General features: G+C 40.1%; 1 protein-coding gene across 1 annotated transcript in view; it reads left to right on the forward strand.

Moving 5' to 3' along the window:
* The window catches only part of IL13RA1 (interleukin 13 receptor subunit alpha 1), a 15,546-nt gene extending 807 nt beyond the window's left edge, over positions 1 to 14,739 (forward strand). The window contains exons 2-10 of the mRNA XM_057385688.1: positions 3,106 to 3,263; positions 5,251 to 5,386; positions 5,980 to 6,100; positions 7,886 to 8,070; positions 8,460 to 8,614; positions 9,766 to 9,895; positions 10,357 to 10,453; positions 10,715 to 10,799; positions 11,977 to 14,739. Coding sequence (XP_057241671.1) covers positions 3,106 to 3,263; positions 5,251 to 5,386; positions 5,980 to 6,100; positions 7,886 to 8,070; positions 8,460 to 8,614; positions 9,766 to 9,895; positions 10,357 to 10,453; positions 10,715 to 10,799; positions 11,977 to 12,096 — 1,187 coding nt within the window. The 3' untranslated portion in view covers positions 12,097 to 14,739. The remainder of the gene's footprint in view (positions 1 to 3,105; positions 3,264 to 5,250; positions 5,387 to 5,979; positions 6,101 to 7,885; positions 8,071 to 8,459; positions 8,615 to 9,765; positions 9,896 to 10,356; positions 10,454 to 10,714; positions 10,800 to 11,976) is intronic.
* Positions 14,740 to 19,781: the final 5,042 nt, after the last annotated feature.

Here is a 19,781-nt window from a genome sequence, read left to right on the forward strand (position 1 = left end):
AGCGAAATGGTCTCATTTAAATGAAATGGTCTCACTGAAGTGAAATGCTTTCGTTTTGTGATAGAAATTRCTCCATGCGCGTCAGCCGTGTGCGAGCGCGGCCGCTTACGCGGCGCGGGGATGCTGAAAATCTGCGCTCCTCTCTCAGTGCGGCAGCGCTTGACAGGGTCGGCAGAAATGTTTTAAGCCCCATCTTCGGTTCCCGGGACTGTCCCTGCCTTAAAACCCCAAGCAGAACCCCCCGYCTCGCCCGTGCCTTGCGGTGGTGCGGGACCGGCTCCGCCGGGTGCGGGCACGCAGAGCCTCGCTCGCCCCGAGCCTTCGCTCTTCCTTTAGAATTCCCGATTTTGGAAGCACGAACCTTTAGTTTTAGGAAAGATGCGTGCGTGTCTGTGAGCGCTTCATAAAGATACGGGCTTGAAGCTTTGTTTTCTGGTCACGCTATCCAAAAAAAACCCAGCTGCAAACATTAGAGAATTGTTATCTCTCAGCTGTCTGCAATTCGGGTTATAACTGTGAAATCAACCTTCAGAAAACGCAGGAGGACAAAATACAAATGTGATGGKTTTTTTATTACTTTACAGCACTGACACGATACTTGAAAAGGATTCGCTGATGTTTCCACATTAGGGGTTTTAGCAATATTATGTTTTGTATGTGGGATTGCCTCAGTTAATCTCTGCTGGCTACTGCTGTGCTTCTTTTCTTGGAAGCACCACTGTGGTTTTGCTTTTTAAGAGTGAAATAACGGCTTGCCTATGTTTTGTAGTCAGTAATTGAGTTGTTCTGCCAAATTGCTGTAGAAATTTTAATACTGAAAGCGTGAGACTCTGTATTTTACACAGACAAAAGTATGAGATTGGCCTAACCTATGAATAAAAGCTGAATGTAACATTACAGCATGAGCTTCAGAAYTCTTTAGATTAATCAAAAACCTACTAGATTTAAACTTTCAGTGCTAATGCATTTTATTGCTTAATTTGTGACTTTTGAATATTCACACTTCTTTTGTGTGGCAAATGTGGAAAACATTCCAGCATGAGCCTCAGAATTCTGTAGATTAATCAAAAACCTACTAGATTTAAACTTGTTGTGCTAACACAATTTATTGCTTAATTTATAACTTTTGAATATTCACTTTTTATTTTGTGTGGCTAGAAATGTGCGAACTTAAGCACAATGGCTGCTAATTGAATCCGTTAGAAGAAAATGTTTAGAATTTCAGAATAGCAATCAGGGATGACACATATTATTTGATGGTTTGTGGYTATTGTAGGTAATAAAAAGTTCAGTCATGAAAAGTGGGAATGCTTGGAGCTCTATACTCTTGTTGAAAAWCTTTGCTTCGTTGTTTTTGGCTTTTTTTTTACATGAAAAGGACTCAGTACTTGCAAAGTTAATGCCCCATTGCTGTTCCTAAAGCCTGTCCTGGGTTTTTATTAGTGGGACAGGTAATAGGCAAAAACATTTTGGTTAGGATCAGTTTTCTCAATGAAGACTGTATTTTTGCAAGAACAAAAATGTTTCTGCTCCTGATATTCAGTTTTACACCATCTGCAAAACTGAACAAACAAAAACCCCTGAAGTTTTAAGTGATCAAATAAACAAAGCATATTCAGACTAAATCAGTGAATAATTGTAATTATTCTCATTATCTGTGAGAGCATCCATTATCTGTGCCTACACATGGGCACACCAATGGTCATAGTGCCTGATCCCTACCGTTGCCTGTCCTTGAACTATGCAAAGGTCTGAGACAGTTCCAGGAGGAATTCCCTGAAAGCTTTGGYTGCTCTGGCTTTTGAGAAATGTAAGATAAGTCATGGATGCTTTGAGCTTGCTCAAGGAAGCTCKTTTGCTTCTCTGTCTTCCCTCTTCCTTGTGCTAGCAGAAGGAAAYGGGGCTGCATTGTCAACTGGATGGGAAAACTGATCTTGGTGGAATTACTTTGCCTTTTTCCGTGCTCTCTTAAATGTTGGGATGGGTTGAGCTTGGTTCCCTGGGACAGCAAGACCTGCAGCACCAGCTGACATCTGTTTGAAGTGCTTGTGAAACTATTGAGTAACAAGTACTCACTGTCCATAGACAAACAAGTGGTGGAGCTTCTTGTGATGATGCCTCACAACTTGTTTCTTTGGGCTTCTGGTTCAATGTTTTCTCATAGCACATGTTAGAGTAGCCCTTTGAAAATACAAAATCCACTTTCACTTTCTCAGGGATTTCCCAGTTGGTGATGTTTGCTAGAATTGATGTCTGACACATACTCTCCTTTTTCCTGGAAGTTTTCCATTTTCTGTCGCATTTCCTTTCTTTGTTTTMTAATATGGCCTTCAGGGTGTGTGGTGGGTCTCGAGGAGGCATTGACTCAGTGCACAAGATAAAGAAGGGTCAGTGCCCAAATGGATTTATCACCGCGACCGCCTCTGAGTCACGTCCCTGCTCTGCTCCTGTCTGGCGTCTGGGGAGGTGAAAAAATGTACCACCAAAGTGTGCCAGCAGTAAATTACCACTTGTCCCACACTGGTTTTGTTCACTGTGCCAGAACATAGTATTAAATGTTTAATAGGTAATTGAAAAAGTGATGTGGTTTCCTTGTTGTTTTTCAACATTCTTGCATTTGCGGTCTTTGCTTTGMTTGGGCTGAATTGTGCTACCAACATACACCTGTTGCTTGCAAGATGTAATCGCTTGTATTATTAAGGATTTATATTTAAAACTGCATTGATGAATAATTTTTGGGTAGAACAAAGTATTAATTGCTCATATACATAAAATGTATACGCTGTTTTTATTAAAATTTCAGCATGTGACTCATTTTCCCTCAATGTGCAAAAGCTCGAGTATTGCAACCACTATATTGTTGCAGGCTACAATTTCTTAAAAATTACTTAAAAATTCAGTTAATTTGTGCATTTTTAAATTATAGATGGGTTGAGGTAACAAGAGTAAAAGAAACAATTTAGCTTATCTGATGGCAAATATGAGCTGACGAAGTTGAGAAGTTATTTRTGTTCYTTTCTGTTGRAGAGTTAAAAATCTCCCAGTATTRCTAAYAGTAAAGKGTGGACCAACAGGATTAACACACTKATAAYTCTTTTCTTCYAGGRGCAAAAATTCTTCCACCTCCATCCAACTTGAACTATTCATTTATCCATATCTGCACTCTGAACTGGACGTGGAACCCCCCTGAGAATGTCAGCAGTAGCTGCAACCTGGAGTATTCCAGTGACATCGTCAGTAATGGGGCTCCTGAGGACAGAAGAGTGAGTACATCACCTCTTTAAACTCTGTGTTCCAGTAAATATCTTACTGGGATAAAATTCTGTGTGTGAGAGCCTATAAATGTATATAAACACAACTTTAATATAGGCTTTTATTCTTATCATGGGATCAAAACCTCAAAAATGAATCATACCAGCATATGGGATCTTCAGATCAGAAAAATCTGTCTGTTGCTCGCTGATAACCGAKTGCTGATGCTAACACAGAAGTACTGCAATAATAATGGGAAAAGTCTYGTTTCGGTCTTTGCTTATGCAGCTTTCTAGAAAAAATAAAATRGATACAGGGCAGTCTACATTCTTAMGAGTTAAATGGGAATTTGCWAAGATCCCCTTTATTTGAAACTCATTTTAAGGAGACATGCAGATTTAGCTGTGGTTTGACAGCATTGCATCTTTTGGAGGTAATGCCAAGTATTAACTTTTCCCACTCGCCTTCTCCCTGCTTTTACAGTTATTTATGGGGTTGTTTTGGAACCTGTTTGTTCCCTGGAACAGAAGYCATTAAACTTGTTTGTTTTGGGCTTTCGTTTTCTGTGTTTGATGGTTTGCAGCCCAGATGTGCTCCTTATTGTGGATCAGCAACTGTTTGTTCAGGGCTGAGAGCAGCATTGCCATGGTGCCCATTGCCATGGGTTATAGGACGAGTATTTGTACAATTTATTGCCAGTAATGAAACAAATCCATAAGTCCAAATCCTGTGAGTTTGAAGCCTTTGGTAGATGGCAGCTGTGGGGCTGGCAGGGCTGTGCTGCTGTTTCAGATGTGGTGACAATTGGCATGATGCCTCTTGAAGCAGTTCCTTTGTTGTTGAGCCCCGTTACAGTCACAGCCTGATGCTTATATTTGCCTCTTCATGGTGACCACTGTATTTTGTCTCACAGCTCCAGGATATCCTGGACACGAGTAAGGATGTGGTTTGGCCAGGTGGGAAGGAGCTCTAGGGGAAGGTGGGAACCCATGGTGAGGGGACCTTCACTGAACCTTTAGATGAGCTGGTTGAACCTGCTAACACAGCAGAAASCTATTTATCTCTCTTGATTGGTTTATTAACAAAATTAACAAGTAGAAAATCTTTTTGATTAACRAGCTGAGTTTGTGGAAGGGTCTAGCAGGTGTTAAGGTCATCAGCAGTAAAAGAACTGAGGGTTGACAGTTTCACAGGACAGGATGAACCASACTGTATGTTCTTGCTGCTTCTTTTTGCTCATGGAACATGATCTGTACATTTGTTTGATTTCTTTGCCCTCTCATTAGTGCCAGTATTTATTATTCTTATGCATGAGTGGTTATAGTATTCTCTGGCCATAACAAAGATATTTGCTTCGTATCCAGTTTCCATTTAACTGAAAGGCATCCCCCTAGCCCAACAAAAGATACTCAAGACAGTGTGTGATAAAAAGGTGAGCCTTTTCTTGACACAAACATACTCAAAAATGGAAAATCATTAACTATCATTTTATTTAATAGCCATTTATGGGTTTGTTTTGGTAGGTTTTTCTTTTGCTCCTTAAATCCATTTAAGCCCTTCTCACTGCTTTTTGGCTGTGTCTTCAAATGTTTTTATTCTGTTGGTCATGCCYTCATGAGCACACACACAGAAAGGTGAAGGTCAGATCTGTAAACTCCTGTTTATACAGCTGTAGTATAAACATGCTGRTTTTGCATTAGCCATGAAGACTTATTCTAGGATGTTTTACTTATTTCTTGATCTCTGTAGCCTTTACTCATGTCTGCAGGTCACAGGATTAGGAGTAGCTTTCCTTTTTGAGTTTTGACAGTGCTTGAGAAGAATGAAGCAAAGCCAAGTGATGCTGAGGCTTCCCACGTAGTCAGACACTGATTTCATTTGGCTTTGAACTGTAATATTTCTGAAGAGCTGTAATAAATCCTTACAGTGGCAGGAAATCCCATATGTCTGAGAAGGTATGACAAATATTTTGGTTTTCTTCCTCTCATCTAAACCCAGGAATGGAGTAAGAGTCGCTTCCGTGTCACRAATGCGCGCCTGAACGAGGAAACGCGCCTCAGAGTGAGAAGTGAGTGCAAGAATGACAACAGCAGCGAGCCCAGCCCCTGGGTGGAGACCTCCCTTCCACCAAAAGGTAACACCAACAGCAGCCAGACCCTCTTGGCCAGGGGAGACGTGGCTTTTTCTCTGCTCTTTTAACAAGAAATCATAAAGTCATCATGGAGAAATACCAGGCACCATAATTGKTTTAATTGGTAGAACTTAAACAGAATGATTATACCACATTTGAACACAACCGGGATCTTCTGATGMCTAAAGTCTTGTGGGTGAACTTGTGCTCTTTTGAAATAATTGTTCAGCAATGTGGTTCCTGTTATTTCTCTTCTTCTGGCTGTGTGGTGGTTGTGGGAAAAGAGATAACTTAGGTCCCATTAAGCCTGCTGCCTTCATGACTAACTCAGTTCATTCTGTATGACTTTTCCATATAAACAGGAGTCCCTAAAATAACCCTACAATTGCTCATGTAAGAGGGAGGAATGTAACAAATTTAACTCTAAACAGCTGGAATTTATAATTTGTTGTGCTGAACAGGCAATGTAGTCTGAGAGGTAACCCACTTTTGCCTTCCTGTTTCAGTTACATAAAGTGGGATGTTTTACCTCTGGAAGCAGGGGAGAAGACTTGGACAAAATAAATCTTAGAGAACCTTTCCAACTTGCCTTGCAGGTATTCCAGGTACTGGAGCTGTTGATTTGAGCTGTGTTTGGCACAATTTAGAGTACATGGCTTGTACGTGGCGCGCCGGGGAGAACGCGAGCAGCGACACCAACTACACATTGTTCTACTGGTTCGTAGGAGCTTTGTATCCCAACTCCAAAGCACTTCAGGGCTAATCATCAGTTTTACATGACACATTCCACTTGTCTGCTTCCTGTTGCTTTGAAAGTTCCCAGGGTGTTGTGTCCAAGTCACTGCTCTGTCCTGTCCAACACAAAACTTCACTGCTGAAGGGGCCAGAGGCTGCTGTGGCCAAGACTTTTTGTGAAGTTGATGTAACTATTTTTTTTTTTGCTTCTGTAGCCCGTATTAACATAGCTGCTGTTGCTTTCAGGTTTTTTTTCTGATTGGGCACTTGATTCAGAGGGAAGAGGGAAGAATTAAGAACTAAGCTAGACCAATGTCTTAATTGCTTTGTTTGCAGTCCAGCAAAATGGGCTGTGTAAGCTGGGATCACTCACCAATGTGCAYGTCAGCTCGTAAACCATTAGGAAATGGTATTAAAGCATTACTAACTCTTAGCAGTACTTTTGTTTGTATCTTCGATGTCCTAAATAACTGCTTCACCTTTGAAGTTATGAAGAACATCTTTTTATCATCATCATCATCATCCCTGCTGGCYGGTGGACTGCCATAAATGGTGTCTTGTTCCAAAGGAACAGACTTGCGTGAGCCAGCTCTTGGCATCAATATCTGTACTTACTAATCTATGCATACTTCTGAGCCTTGATGGGGCTTGTGAAAGGCCAGATTGCATTAGCTTCTGTACAAATAGTGAATTTTTCATTCTGAAAGCCACATGTTGTAGTTTTAAATCAGCTTTTTGTCTTAGTTGAGCTAACTACATAACTTTTTTCTCTTCCTCTCCCAACAACAGATTCGCAGGGCAGCTGTTCAAGTCAGGGCATTTGGGCAGCAAACGACAGAAAACTTTCTGCTTTAGTTAACTGTGGGGGGGTTGTGTTTGTTCCCTGTCTATACTGCTGCTCAAACTTTTTCTTTGTTATAAGAACGGGACCAATTCAGTGTAGAAGATCTGAATTTGTGGGTATATGGATACTTACTGGAATACTGCTTTAGATTTGATCTATGTATTTTCAACCTGTCCCTTAATTTTAATGGAAGATGTAGCTGCARTGACTGCAGGGTGTTTCAATTCATGCTGCTTTGAAAGAATAATAATTTTTAGATTTTAAAGCAAAAAAACTAAGAAAACACTTCCATTTCAGACTGAAAGATACATTTTTTTACAATGCCTGTGAGGTGATTTTTTTGGTTTTGGTTTCTTGGGAGAAAAATCTGCTTGTATATTTTCATTGAAGCTTGGGGAACAAAGAGAAGCAAGAAAGAAGTCTTCTTAACTTCTCTGTTATTGGAAGGGAATAGTCACATTTTGAAAAGCAAATCAGGTAAATAGGTGAAACTCAACTGTCTCAAGAGCTGTAATACTTGAGGTAGAGCTGAAGGAGATTGATCAGCTTGTTCTGTCACAGAGGTGAAATTCTGTTGACAAGAAGTAGTCCAAATTAGTTTGTTTTCTAAATATTCTTTACTCCTTGAARTTGCTCTCCCACATGGAAAATGTGAACCAAAGCTGACAGCAGCTGTTCTCTTTGATATAAAGCAAACCTGTCTCTCCTTCCGCTCCTTGGCACTCTTCACAAAAACACTACTCTGTCTAAAGCTTGAGATAAATTAGASGCTTCTTACTTTGCCTGGCTTTACTTTTTTGTATGTCATAGCACAGCTTTAATGCAAGATCTGTCTTTAGAATTGGTAGCACAGTTTTAAAAACAAGCCTTCCCCTTGCTATCCTTTTCTTCTGAAGTTTAAAAAAATAATTTTATTCCTCTAGGTTTGATGGTTTGGAAAACCCTAAGAAGTGTAGCAACTCTTCTGTAGACCAAGGAATCTTTGGATGCATTTTCAGTTTTACCTTCCCAAAAGTCAGCAGTACTTACCCAGCTATAAGTATTTTGATTAGAGATGATTCTGAAGATATCAGGCCTGTGTGTGCAAGTAAAAATCCTACCACCCTTGGTAAGTTTAACACCACATCATGCAAAATACTGAAAATAAGAGGTTTCATAGTATTTTGTTGTGTTTGACAAACTTTCACCTCACAAAGGGTGGATAAGACAATGTGATTAGATGCTCCTTTCTTCCATAGACCTTTGAAATTTGAAATTATATAGACAGGGTTTGTTTCCTTGGAGGTGTCTGGGGTGGAGAGTGGAGGGGTAATTTTCCATTCAATTCTATTCTTATTCTTCAGTTGGATTTGCTCCTTTTTTACTTTCTGGTGCTAWTTTTTTCCTCTTTTGGTTCCTATACTGGTACAAGTGCAATATTCTGCAACACAGGACTGAACAATTTCTTTGTAATTTTGGAATAGATTTTTGAACTAATTAATCCATTTTGCATTTCAGTAAAACCTGCTACACCAAGACAATTGACATTGTCAAAGACTAATGATAGAATACTTGTAAAATGGAGTGAATCAGAAAACTTTCCAAAAAGTTGTTTGTATTATGAAGTTAAATGGCACAATGGTGATTTGGACATTGATCATCAGATAATTCGAGTAAGTTTTCATTACTGATTTTTTTTTTCTATGTATCTTTTCTAATGTTTGCTGCTGAAAACGAACAGTTACATGTGTTCATGTGAATGGGTCGGGTGCCAGAGCTGGAAGTGCTGTGTGAATGCAGGATTTTTCTCTCATACAGTWGGTTTATTTTAGTAAAAGCTGTACATCAGAATTCATGCAAGTCTTATGAATCCTTCATTTGTTAGGGCAGAGTTATGTGTAAGAACAGTCTGGTAAAGAAGGATTTACTGAGCTATCAGGAAATGGTTCCTGTTTGCTTCTCAGGCATGTCTTGGTGCTGGGTTTTCCTGCTATTGATCTGTGTGGCCTTGTGGCAGCTTTGGTCTTGAATAGTGTGACCTCAGTTACTGGAAATTAAAATCATTTGCTGGTGCACACWAGAACAGAGAATGTCATTCAGGAGGCAAGGGGATAAAATGGAGATGGAAGGGAAGRAAGAGGTGTGCACTCTCAGATACACTGATTTTAGTGTACATTTAAAAAGCATTGAGTTCAGTGTCTGGATGGACTCATGCTGTCCATAGGCAAACTGAATGTACTGTTTGATCAAAATGGTAAAAACAGTGGGAAAAATTTCAAAGTGAGTGTCAATCTTCTCCTGTGGAATATATTTGGTTGTTTATTCTAACCCAAACTTGAATGGTATCAACATTCCTCAAGAAATTGGCATTTTAGGTGAAAAATAACTGAAGTTCGATCCCATTTAATGCGTGCTCTTCTCTGTAGAGGCATCACAGAACACTTTGGTATGGTCCAAGTTATGCTGCCCCAACAAMAGGGGAAGGCAGTGTGAATCACAGATGTTTCTCAGAAGAAGGGAAAAAAAAGATTAAAAAAGGCACTGTTCCAGATGCTATGTCTGAGTTTAATCAWGAATGCCAAATGCTGTATGATAAATGTAGCAGTGAATGAGATTAAATCTTAACTTTGGAACGTGCATTTAGGCACTCTGTGCTTGTTAAATGCCACTATGACCTTTTTTTTAATGAGGTTTTATTGTCMTAGAAAGGTCTTCCATCAAACATTCAGAACACATTAGCTGCATTATGTAAATAGGCTTGCAAGTGACTGAGAATATGTTGGTAATTGAACAAAGCAAATTACCTTTTCCTTTTTTACCTTAGTCTGAAGTGAATTCTGTGTCAATTGATGTTGATGCTAAYAGCAAGTACACATTCCAAGTGAGAGCGAGACCAAAGCCTGARTGCTACAACAGCGATTTGCACAGTGACTGGAGTGAAGAAAAGAGCATCGGTGAGAGCACTCCTCCCTGAGYTGTGTTGCACTTTACTCTGCATCTGAAGGATTGTAATGCCTTTTGTCTGCTAAATAAATGAGAGTGAAAGATCATCTTCTTATGTACCTATTTAATTTTGGGTGCAAAGAGGGCAGGAGAGCTGTAGTCCTTCAGCAGCCACACCAGTCCCAGCCTGTGCTGCTGTGTGTGTTGGTGGTGGCTCCATTTGTGTAGCTGTGCAATGCCCAGTGTGGCCGGTTCTTCAGCCCCAAGTCTTGCCCACTTGCATTTTCTTGCCAAATACATCCACATTTTAATCCTTTTTGACAAACAAGCCTGTCCTTGCCTACAGAAGTGCTAGCGTACCTGAAAAAGCATGGAGTCTGTGAACAAATTGAAGAATTGACTGATTTRTTGTCATTATTTCTAAAAAAGCCTCTCAAAATGTCTCTAATTTTATACCATTTCTATTTTTCAGGTGAGAAGAGGGACTCTACAGTCTATTTGGTTCTGATAATCACCATTCCATTGATAGTAGCAGTATCTACAATAATCCTACTAGTTTATCTAAAAAGGTAAGTAATGATCTCGCTACATTTGAGCTGTCTCTGTCAAGAATGAAAATTATTTAGAATCTGGCTCAATGTTCCCCTTTCCTTTTATTCTGGGAAGTAAAAATAAGAAATAGGTACAGTTGCACAAAGAATGAAGACTGGCCAGTGATGACAAAGCTGACTTCATAGATTTTCTTGATTGCACCCAAATATGACATTGAAATGGTGATTTTTAAACTAATATATCTTCCATCTAAATATTTTCTTTTTAACTTTATGAAGGCTGAAGATATTAATTCTTCCACCTATTCCGGACCCTAGAGAAATTCTTAAGCGCATGTTTGGAGAGCAGAACGAGGACTCCCAGGTTAGTAAGAAGCTGTTGGGCCAACTAATCTATTGAACTGGGGTCTCTAGGCTTGCAATTTTCTTTTTCCTATGTCTGCCTTATAATTAACTGTAGATAAGTAAGTATAACATATGAAGATTAAGTATTTACAGTATTAATAATTGTTCAGAAACAATTCCCCAAAACTTAGATGTTTTTAACCCCCCCTGAACTGCACATACTTTTCTAGTTCAATTAGTACATTGCATTATTCTGCTACTTCAGGTTGCTAGTTCCTTCATTTTGTTTCACGTTTGGGTTTTTTGGGTGGCAGTTTTCCAATTGCCAGGATTCTTTTGCCGTGTAGGTTTTGGATTGAGGGTATTTGTTTTTGCAACTCCAATAAGTGATTTCTGATGMACACTCATGTCTTTTTCTGCTACTTTATCATATTTTCGAATGAAAGAAGCTATTTGTGCTTGAATTCCAGAAACTTCACATTTTTTACACTCTCCTATTTATCATAATAAGTTAGCTATGAAGTAAATTAGACATTTAGCTTCTTGTTGGCAAAAGAAAAAAGCCAGCTATAGTTGTTTCAAGCTTTGGTTGATGAAAGACTTCCTACGGTGCCTTATTTTGGGGACAGTAAATAATACCCACTGTGGAAACTTCTTTTTAAATAAATCTCTCTCAGTAGCCCTTTATAAAAATTCTAATGGAGGTACACCAACAAGCCTAATTCAATCCTTGACATGAGGTGGTGAATGTTGTTCTCTAAGATGTGACTCTTGSCCACGAGGACCATAACTGTGGTAGCTGTTATACTTTGTTGTGCTTTCACAAGTGCTGTTACTGTCTCAAGTAATTTTCTCTGTGAGCTCAGTGRAAGCTCTACAAAGTGTGTACGTGCTCAGTTCTCCATCCTCCTGCCTGAGTTTCACCCTTGGCTGTAGCTGGAAGCACTCTTAAGGTGTGAGGACCAACCTTCAGTTCCTCATCCACAGAGGGGACACCTCTTCCCCCGAGGGGAGATCTCTTCCATCAGCCAGGCCTAAGCCATGTCTCTGAAAAGCACCATTTGTTGCCCAGCTACCTTTTTGGCTTTTCACCATAATACAGGATATTTGTTGTGGAACAGGGGTCTGTCTCACTGATCTGAAAAGTGATGTTCACACGAGGAAATACTGATAAAAATCTTGTTCCTCTCTTTCAGGGCTCTGCAAAGGATGATCCCATGAATACTTACAACAGGTTAATTATAGAAGAAGAAATTCATTCTTTAACTTTCACAGAAACTTCAGTGAGCACTAATCCTGAAAAAGCAAACAGGTAGACTCTGCTTTATCAGTGCAAGAGGAGGAAGCTGATTCCTGCTCCCATACCTCAGGTGACTGTAGATGTGAAGAGGACTGTGAGACCTTSACCGGCTCTGACCTCACTGAGCCCTTCCCTGGTGCACAGAAGATGCATCACTAAGAGTGGCCRTTCTTCCATCTCTGCCAGAAATACTCATCTGAGCTCAGTGGAGAAGAGCATGTACATAATTCCATGTGACTGCAGTGTGGCTTTCCTGTCCTGGCTTCAGCCAGCTCTGTTACTTGTCACTTGCACTTGTGTTTGTGCCTCACACCAGACTGTCAGGGTTTTTTTTTTTTCTTTTTTGGAGCAAGCACTGTGACTTCCCTGAAGTATTTGGCTCTGTGCAGCAGGTGAGATGAGGCTGGTTTACAGCTGATGGTTTGTTAGTGCTCCCATTGGAGCTGCTGCCRGGTGGGGTGCAGGGTGTGGAGTGTTGGTGGATGACCCTTTGTGTGTTTGTGTCTGAGCTGGGCTCTCTCTGAGAGTCCTTATGGACTGACCACCTTGTGCTTCTGGTTGATGTGCATCAGCTGGGGCCTGGTCAAATCCCACACAAGAAGGTGTTTCTTTCTTGGAAAAGGGGTATGAAAAGCCTCTCTGCTTTCCAGCAGGTATCCAGAAYATTCATTGAAAAGGCTTAGTTTTGTTATCCTGTCGATTGTCTGTCCTCAGATGCCTTTATGGACTTCTTGGGTTAWTTACACTTTGTTTAAAATGAGAAATAGAACTTTTTACTTGTGCTGTACAGTGGCAGATAACTGTATTAAGTCTCACCAGACTGTGATGTTACTTTGGCCATATTGGCCTGAAGACAACTGGTTTTTAGAAGCTAAGTCCACCTCAGTCTGTCCAGCAAAAATACCAGGGTGGATACATGAGTCTTAGGAGTTGTGGTCAACTGATCAACAGAAGTTAAACCACTGAAACCCAACTAATTCAAAGGCTGTTAGACCCATCCTTACTGCCAAGCTGATGGATTTGGGGGAAAGACAATGAGAACCTTGGTCTGTTATCTAAGGGATAAGTTTTATTCTTTCTGTAGTGATGAGACTCTGATTTGAGCTTCTCCTCTAGGACTTCGCAATATAAAACAAGGTGCTGATGTGATTTAAAAGAAAAACTTTCTTCTATATTTTACTTCAACAGTTCGAGGGKTTTTTTTTGTCATTGTTTTGTTCATTCCTTGATGGTTTTGTTTTGAGCATGCTTTACCCAGAAAAGYTCAGCAGATGTTTTCTGGCCCAACTGTGACGTTTTTCTGCTCTGAATTGTGAACATTCGTTTCTATCCTGTRCTGCAAGGGTGGTAACAGTGGTACCTTGATTGTGCTGGAGGAAGAAGGTAAGGTATTGGGGAGAAGAGGATCCATGGAAACCCTTTAAGGTTAGTGCTCAGGGATTTCTTGCTCCTTCCTGCTAAGGGCAGACCTGCGAGTCATGGACATAGTCCCATCACTGGGAAGTGATCTCCTGATAAGTTTTCTAGGAGCAAACATTATAGTCCTTAACCTTTTACAATTCATTCCTGACTTCATACTCCATTCAGTCAAAAATGTGAAATTAAATGCTAAATTTTTAGGACATACTGTTCTGTAAGTAGTAGAACAAGTGCCACATGCTTTTAAGATACGAATGTGCATCCTTTATGCACTTATGTAGTCCCTCCTTATCAAGAAATCCAATTATTTCCCCAGTCCCCACTGAGCCTCTCAAATACAGCTTTTTCCATGTTTCTTATCCACCTTTTTTAATGGTAGAAATGGTAGAAAGGGGAAGAGAAATGTAGCAGAACTAGCAGACCCCCAATTAGCATTTATCTTTTAGCTATAATCAGGCTAAAAAGCCCCCAACATTATAAAAATGAATAAATAAAAAACAGATAAAATTAAATGGATAAAATGAAAACAAAGCCTCAGGGATTTCAGTGAGATAAAACTCAAGTTTATACAAAGTCAGCTAGTAGAACTATCTGAAATTCCAGAGATAAAGGAATAGCATGAGGGAAAGAGCAATTAAATTCCTGTGCCRACTTCATATCCTCTGCCCTGCAAATTTATGTTATTATAGTGACAAATATTTCTTCAATCTACCTCATCTAGAACGTTGTTCAACGCAGACCACTAGACAAACAGAAATGTTTTCAAGATAGGTAAGCATAACCGTGTAATGTAAGGTTTTGTGGCTTTCAACAGTGCAATCTAGGAAAATCAGTACTTWGCCCTAAATTTTCCTGACTTTTGTGCTGGTGTCCGTAATAAACGCAACATTTATTTGCTTTAAAAAAAAAAAMCAGCAAAAAAACCCCTTAACAAATTTGTTAAGGTAGAAGAGTGGGGAAAAAAACAAGGTCAAAAGGAAGATTTAAATGCAAAAGGTGGTTTAAATCAATATATCGAAAGGTTTTGAATGACCATAGTTGACACACTTCCTAATGGATTCATTTCTTGAGCCTGTAAAGCAAGTGTCTGAATGTATTTTCACCTTTATCATGTTTGTGTAAGGTAAGAGGTTTCCTAGCTTGAAATTATCCACATTTTGCTATCATCTTTTTTTTTCTTCATTGCATTTACTTGATCTGTAAATTTGTTCAAAGAGTGAATAAATATGATTGAATGTTTTTCAGTGTAATGGCATGGCATTTTGTTCTTGGGTTGAAGAGATTAAACTGAGGCCAAAGTTTTTGACGAGAAACTATGTTTGAGGCATGCAGAACCAAAAGAAGAGCTGAGTTGCTTTGCTCTCTTCCCTTTCAAGAGTGAACTTGGCCCACACTCAGTGGCTGTGTGTTTTGGCTGAGGTAGTGAGACAGAGATGGAGCCGAGCACAAGGTTTGGGCCCTCACCCTCTCTGTCCTCAAGGCCACTCTACTTTCTGACATTGGCATGCTTTTTTAATGCTGTAGACACTTAATAAAACATCTAACTTCAGTTCAGTGAGCAGATAATTTAAAATTAAGATACAAACCATGACATCAAAAAGCAAAGCTTTTGGATTTCTCTTTCACAGTTCTACAGTTTTGGTGATAATAATGATTAACAGTGAATTTAAYCACTCCTCATAAGTGACCTTTTCCTATTGCAATGCATTCTCTTAAATAATTTTAACTGTGTTTGGCATCCTAGAAAAATGGAACAATTAATGTCYGTCTTTTTTGTTCATTTATTTCAATTAAGGAGTGACACGACACAGTTGAACAACTTTAAAGGAGTCCTAGAGAAAGTAAGTAATAGTGTTTCAGTGCTTACTGGGTAGAACTATTCACAGGTTGGGTATTTCCATTCACTGTAAAGTATTCAATGAACTTAGTTCTGAGCTGGAACTTCAAATACTCAGAATTTCCCCTGGAAGGGAAATGGTATATATATTTTTTTTAATTGCTAAAAAAAAAAGAGAACAGAATGAATGTTTTGTTTTGGACGGTTTTCCACTCACTGAAGGAAGAACAGGGGGGTGGAAATCCAGGTAGGGTCAGGACRTTGCAGAAACCTCCCTCCCTCCCTTCTCACCCAAGTGCCATATTTGGGCAGCAGCTGAAATCTACAGATTCAGGAACAGGCAAGGTGGGGCTGGGAGGAGAAGTTCTGCTGRGTTACAGAAGGTTCATCAAAATGATCCCCAGATACCTGAGTTTTATTCATATYTGCAAAATGTTTCAAAGGTGCAAAGCCCATGCGTTGCATTGCCAGCTGTAGAAATGCAGCTTTTAGATAATACTGAAAACCCAAATGCAAAACCAGATTAAAAGCTCTATTTGGATTAATTTGCTGCAAGCTCTTGAATCATGGTGACAGGAGAAGGCTTAGATCACTTGATGTAACAAAATCCACGCAGTYACCACAGCAAAGCAATGTGGGTTTGGGTGGGTGGCACAGGGGAGAGAAACTTTCTCTCAGGTCCGGAAACTGCCTCAGGTTTGTAACATGTAAGAGCCTGAAAGCTTCTTGATGACTTGTGGGGTTTTTTTGGGCTGTTATTTTTCAATCTCTTTTTCCAGCTATGCTGGTTAGGTTAATGAAATCCTTTCTCTTTGCTTGGAAACCTTGTGGTGTTTATCACTGAAACACTCTTCCTGTGGCCACTTTCTGAATAATGCCAAGTAGTTTTCTGAAGGTAATAATTCAGTGGAGAAAGACAATTGCTGCTGTCACCACAGAGCTGAAAACCAGCTGATGTTTTCTAGTAATAGTRTCTGCTTCTTGTTTGGCTTTTGCTAATACTGTAATTATTTTGATGTCTCTTGCACAAGGCATCTACAAAAAGATATTTTCCAGTTAACCAGTGCTTCCAGTAATCACATTCTTAGTTTGTTTTATCAGTTTCCCTCTATTTAGTTTGGCTCAAACTGCTAAATTAAATAGTGGTTTATTTGGCTAAGTGCGTGATGAGATTAAATGTTTAGTGAGAAAGATGTTTTGTTAAACTCAGGCACTGTCGCTTTTTGGAACCCCAGGCAAAATTTGCAAAGCTAGATCAAATATTCAGAGCTTGAACCAGGAGTTAAGCTAATGCTTTAAAAGTAGGGCTACTTTTAAAGTCCCTACTTCTTCTGTGTTAAAAAACCCCAACTAAATATGTGCTCAATGGTAGGAAAAAATTGGGTGGTGTAGTGGGCATACTTTCCTAGTRATCTACTGAAATTTATATCAACAATTTGTCTCAAAGTTCTCTGCTCTGAAACACCAGAACTGAGGGGTATKTAAGGCACTTAGCTATGTCATTGCCACTTCTTCACCTGCTTAGTTGTAGCAAGAGAAACAAAATCCAGTTTTGGTTTTTTTTTTTTAACTTGTTTTGCTTGTCAGAACCTTTCTCCCTCCTGTACTTCAAAGCCTCTTAGCCTCACTAGGTTCCTTCCTTCACACAAAATGTCAGAGTGGAAACTTCTAAAATGCCAGCAAGGTACTCTTAAAAGGTCTGAAACTGCATGGTCCTTCAAATGTCAAAATCAGCTGCAGGGAAAAGCTGTTCAGGGTATGGCTATTTAGTTTTAATTATCTATATATAAAATTATATTGATCATCCATTTATTAAAGCTTAGAAAGGACTGGAAGAGTTATCAGGATACCCCGTCACATTTGCTTCTGCTGAATGGTGAGGACAGAGCACTCCTGGTGATTTGTCCAACTTGTAAAAAACCTCTACTAAAAAGTCTCTCAAATGTTTTGTCTCACTGCTGTTTTCTCCTCAATTCAAAAACTCCCCCACAACTGACCCGATTTTTACTGCAAATTAAGTTGTGCTTTCCTCTGTCCTCCTCTTGCCAGAATCTTGTTTGCCCTTTGACCACACTGCCAAGTTCTGTCCCTGCTCTTTTCTGCTTTGAGGGGAAAAAAAAAAGCCTGAATCTTTAAAGCTCATCTCTTGTGTTTTCTGAATCATTTATTGGTCTTTTAGAGTGTACCCTTGAAGCCAGACTGCATCATCCCCAAACCACCAGAACAATTACCTTTTTTGTCTTTCATTCCTCTCTTCCCCATCTTCATCCAGAAATCATAGCTGCTRCTTTCTGTGGTAATAGCTTATTGCRGAGCTGCTCCTCAGTTCATGGCTTTCTGATCTTTCCAGTAACACTGCTGCCCTGTCAGGCCCTTGTCACTGCAAAATCTCTTTCTCCAGCCCAAGGAGAACTTTCTCCAGCTTTTCACTATTTTATTGGGACTGCATTTTTGTCATTTGTGTTGCTGTGCCMTTTGGAAAACTGATGCAACTTTTTATACTCTTGTGTCACTGAACATCCTTCTACCCMTTCCTCCTTGGGTTTAATCCAGAGAGGGTCATCCTTCCAGATGATAAAATGGTTTCAAATGCTGAACAAAGCTGCTACTCTGACAGATTCCTGCAAAGCAGCAGCATTTGCTGTCCTGCTTAGTGGGCAAGTGCTCTTAAGGAGCATTTTTGTCTTTTTTTTTGATAGCTGCATAACTATCTCAGTGCTTAACGTGTATTTCCTCAAGCTGATTAGGAGGATGTTGCATCATACGTTAGGCCTATCAGAAAGGGAACCTAGACCAGTTTGGCACAAGTTGTTCTTGGTGGTGGTAAAAACGGAAAGAAGGGATTAAAAAAAACCTGTTAACTTTGTTCCAGCGTTWCTTTAGGGATAGAAATTGGACAAACGGACCAGTAATTTCTTGGATTATTCCTTTCTGAAGACAAGATGGTCTTCAGTTTTTAAAAAYCTCCTGTGTTCCACAGACCTAAAAAACTGCCCACATTCCAGGTCGTATGAGTGTTTAGATTATTACATACTAGAGGATTAGTAATGCCCCCGCCTACCTGAAGACATCCACTTTTTTTCATTGTTCTGCAGCCTCTTGGAATGTATTTGCTTGTTAATTTGCTCTGGTTATAGATAATCCTTTTTGAAAAGACTAAAAYAGAAGAAAAATTGATTGCACCAACTTTCACAGCAGCTCATTCTGATTTTTCCCATCTGGTCTTGAGCCTGGATTTCATCTTCCTTTAGCCTGTAGTGTAGTCAGACCCTCTTCCAGTCTGTTTTGTCCTGTTAATCAGGACTGGGTTGAGCTGTTGCATTCTGGCCCTCAGCCCTGTCAGAAGGCTGGAGGGCAGAAAGGGCAACATCATGGCGAGTACAAATCATCAGTACTCACCCAGATAGGGCCCACAGATTACAGCACAGACAAAACAGCCTGTACTCTCAACTGTCTGTCAAGCCAGACTCTTCCTCTGGTCTCATTTCTCTACCTAATACGGTACAAGTGCCTGGTGAGACTGSAGGGAGGCAGAGCCCTGGCAGCTTCTCCTCAGCCCCTTTCCAACTCGCAGCTTTGCCCTGCCCAGAGTGCTCTCAAGGTGCCTCAGTCACTCGTAAATATTTCACTGCAAGATGGAGGGCTCAGGATGCTCTTGTGCTCATACAAGTGATGAAGCTGTAGACCAACTCCTCTTGAGGTGTGTAAGTTCTGTAATGTTCCTTTTATTGACACAACTCCAGAGCTGTGAACAGACACAGCAAGCAGGGCACTCCATGAGGATTTGTGGATATCACTTACACCAGCTTCAGTGGATGTCTCTCCTTGGCGGACAGAGGGGTAGTTTGCACAGCCTGGAGCTGATTCAGTTGCTGTACAGAGTTCCTTCCTTTGGAGGAAATGTAACACCCTGCCTTTGTCACTAGTGCAGAGCAGATCTCCAAGCTCTTCCCTTCCTGCAGGATCATGGAGACAGCCCGGGAAGGGTTGTGATGKCAGCAGCTCCAGGGCACACACAGCTGTAGCATTCCCAGCCCATTCAGCTGAGAAGCAGCCAGGGAACCAGTTCCTATCCTGCTCAGCCCCTGGTTCTGGGGCACAGAGGGGTGAAGGGATGAACATACCCCCTTTTTCCTGTTTCTCTGTAGAAGTCATGCTGCACATGGTAATGAAAGCTAAGAGAAGCTCCAATTGGTGGCACAGATGTTGACAGAAGCTCGGCCTAGTTCTCCTTTAAAGTTTCTTGGAAAGAGTAAACATGACTCTGGAGAAGATCCTTGGAAAACTGAAACAACTTTGAAGAAGTAAAAAGGAAGAAATGGAAAGAAACAATTCCAAGATGTTTACATATATGAATTAATTTATTCATGGTCTCTTCAGTATCAAACAACTTCTACATCACATTAATTCAAAATTAACATTATCTTTAGGATCTATGACTTACA

Source organism: Malurus melanocephalus, unplaced genomic scaffold (genome assembly GCF_030028575.1).
Source record: "Malurus melanocephalus ecotype Western Australia unplaced genomic scaffold, MMel_1.1 scaffold_855, whole genome shotgun sequence".
NCBI lineage: Eukaryota > Metazoa > Chordata > Aves > Passeriformes > Maluridae > Malurus > Malurus melanocephalus.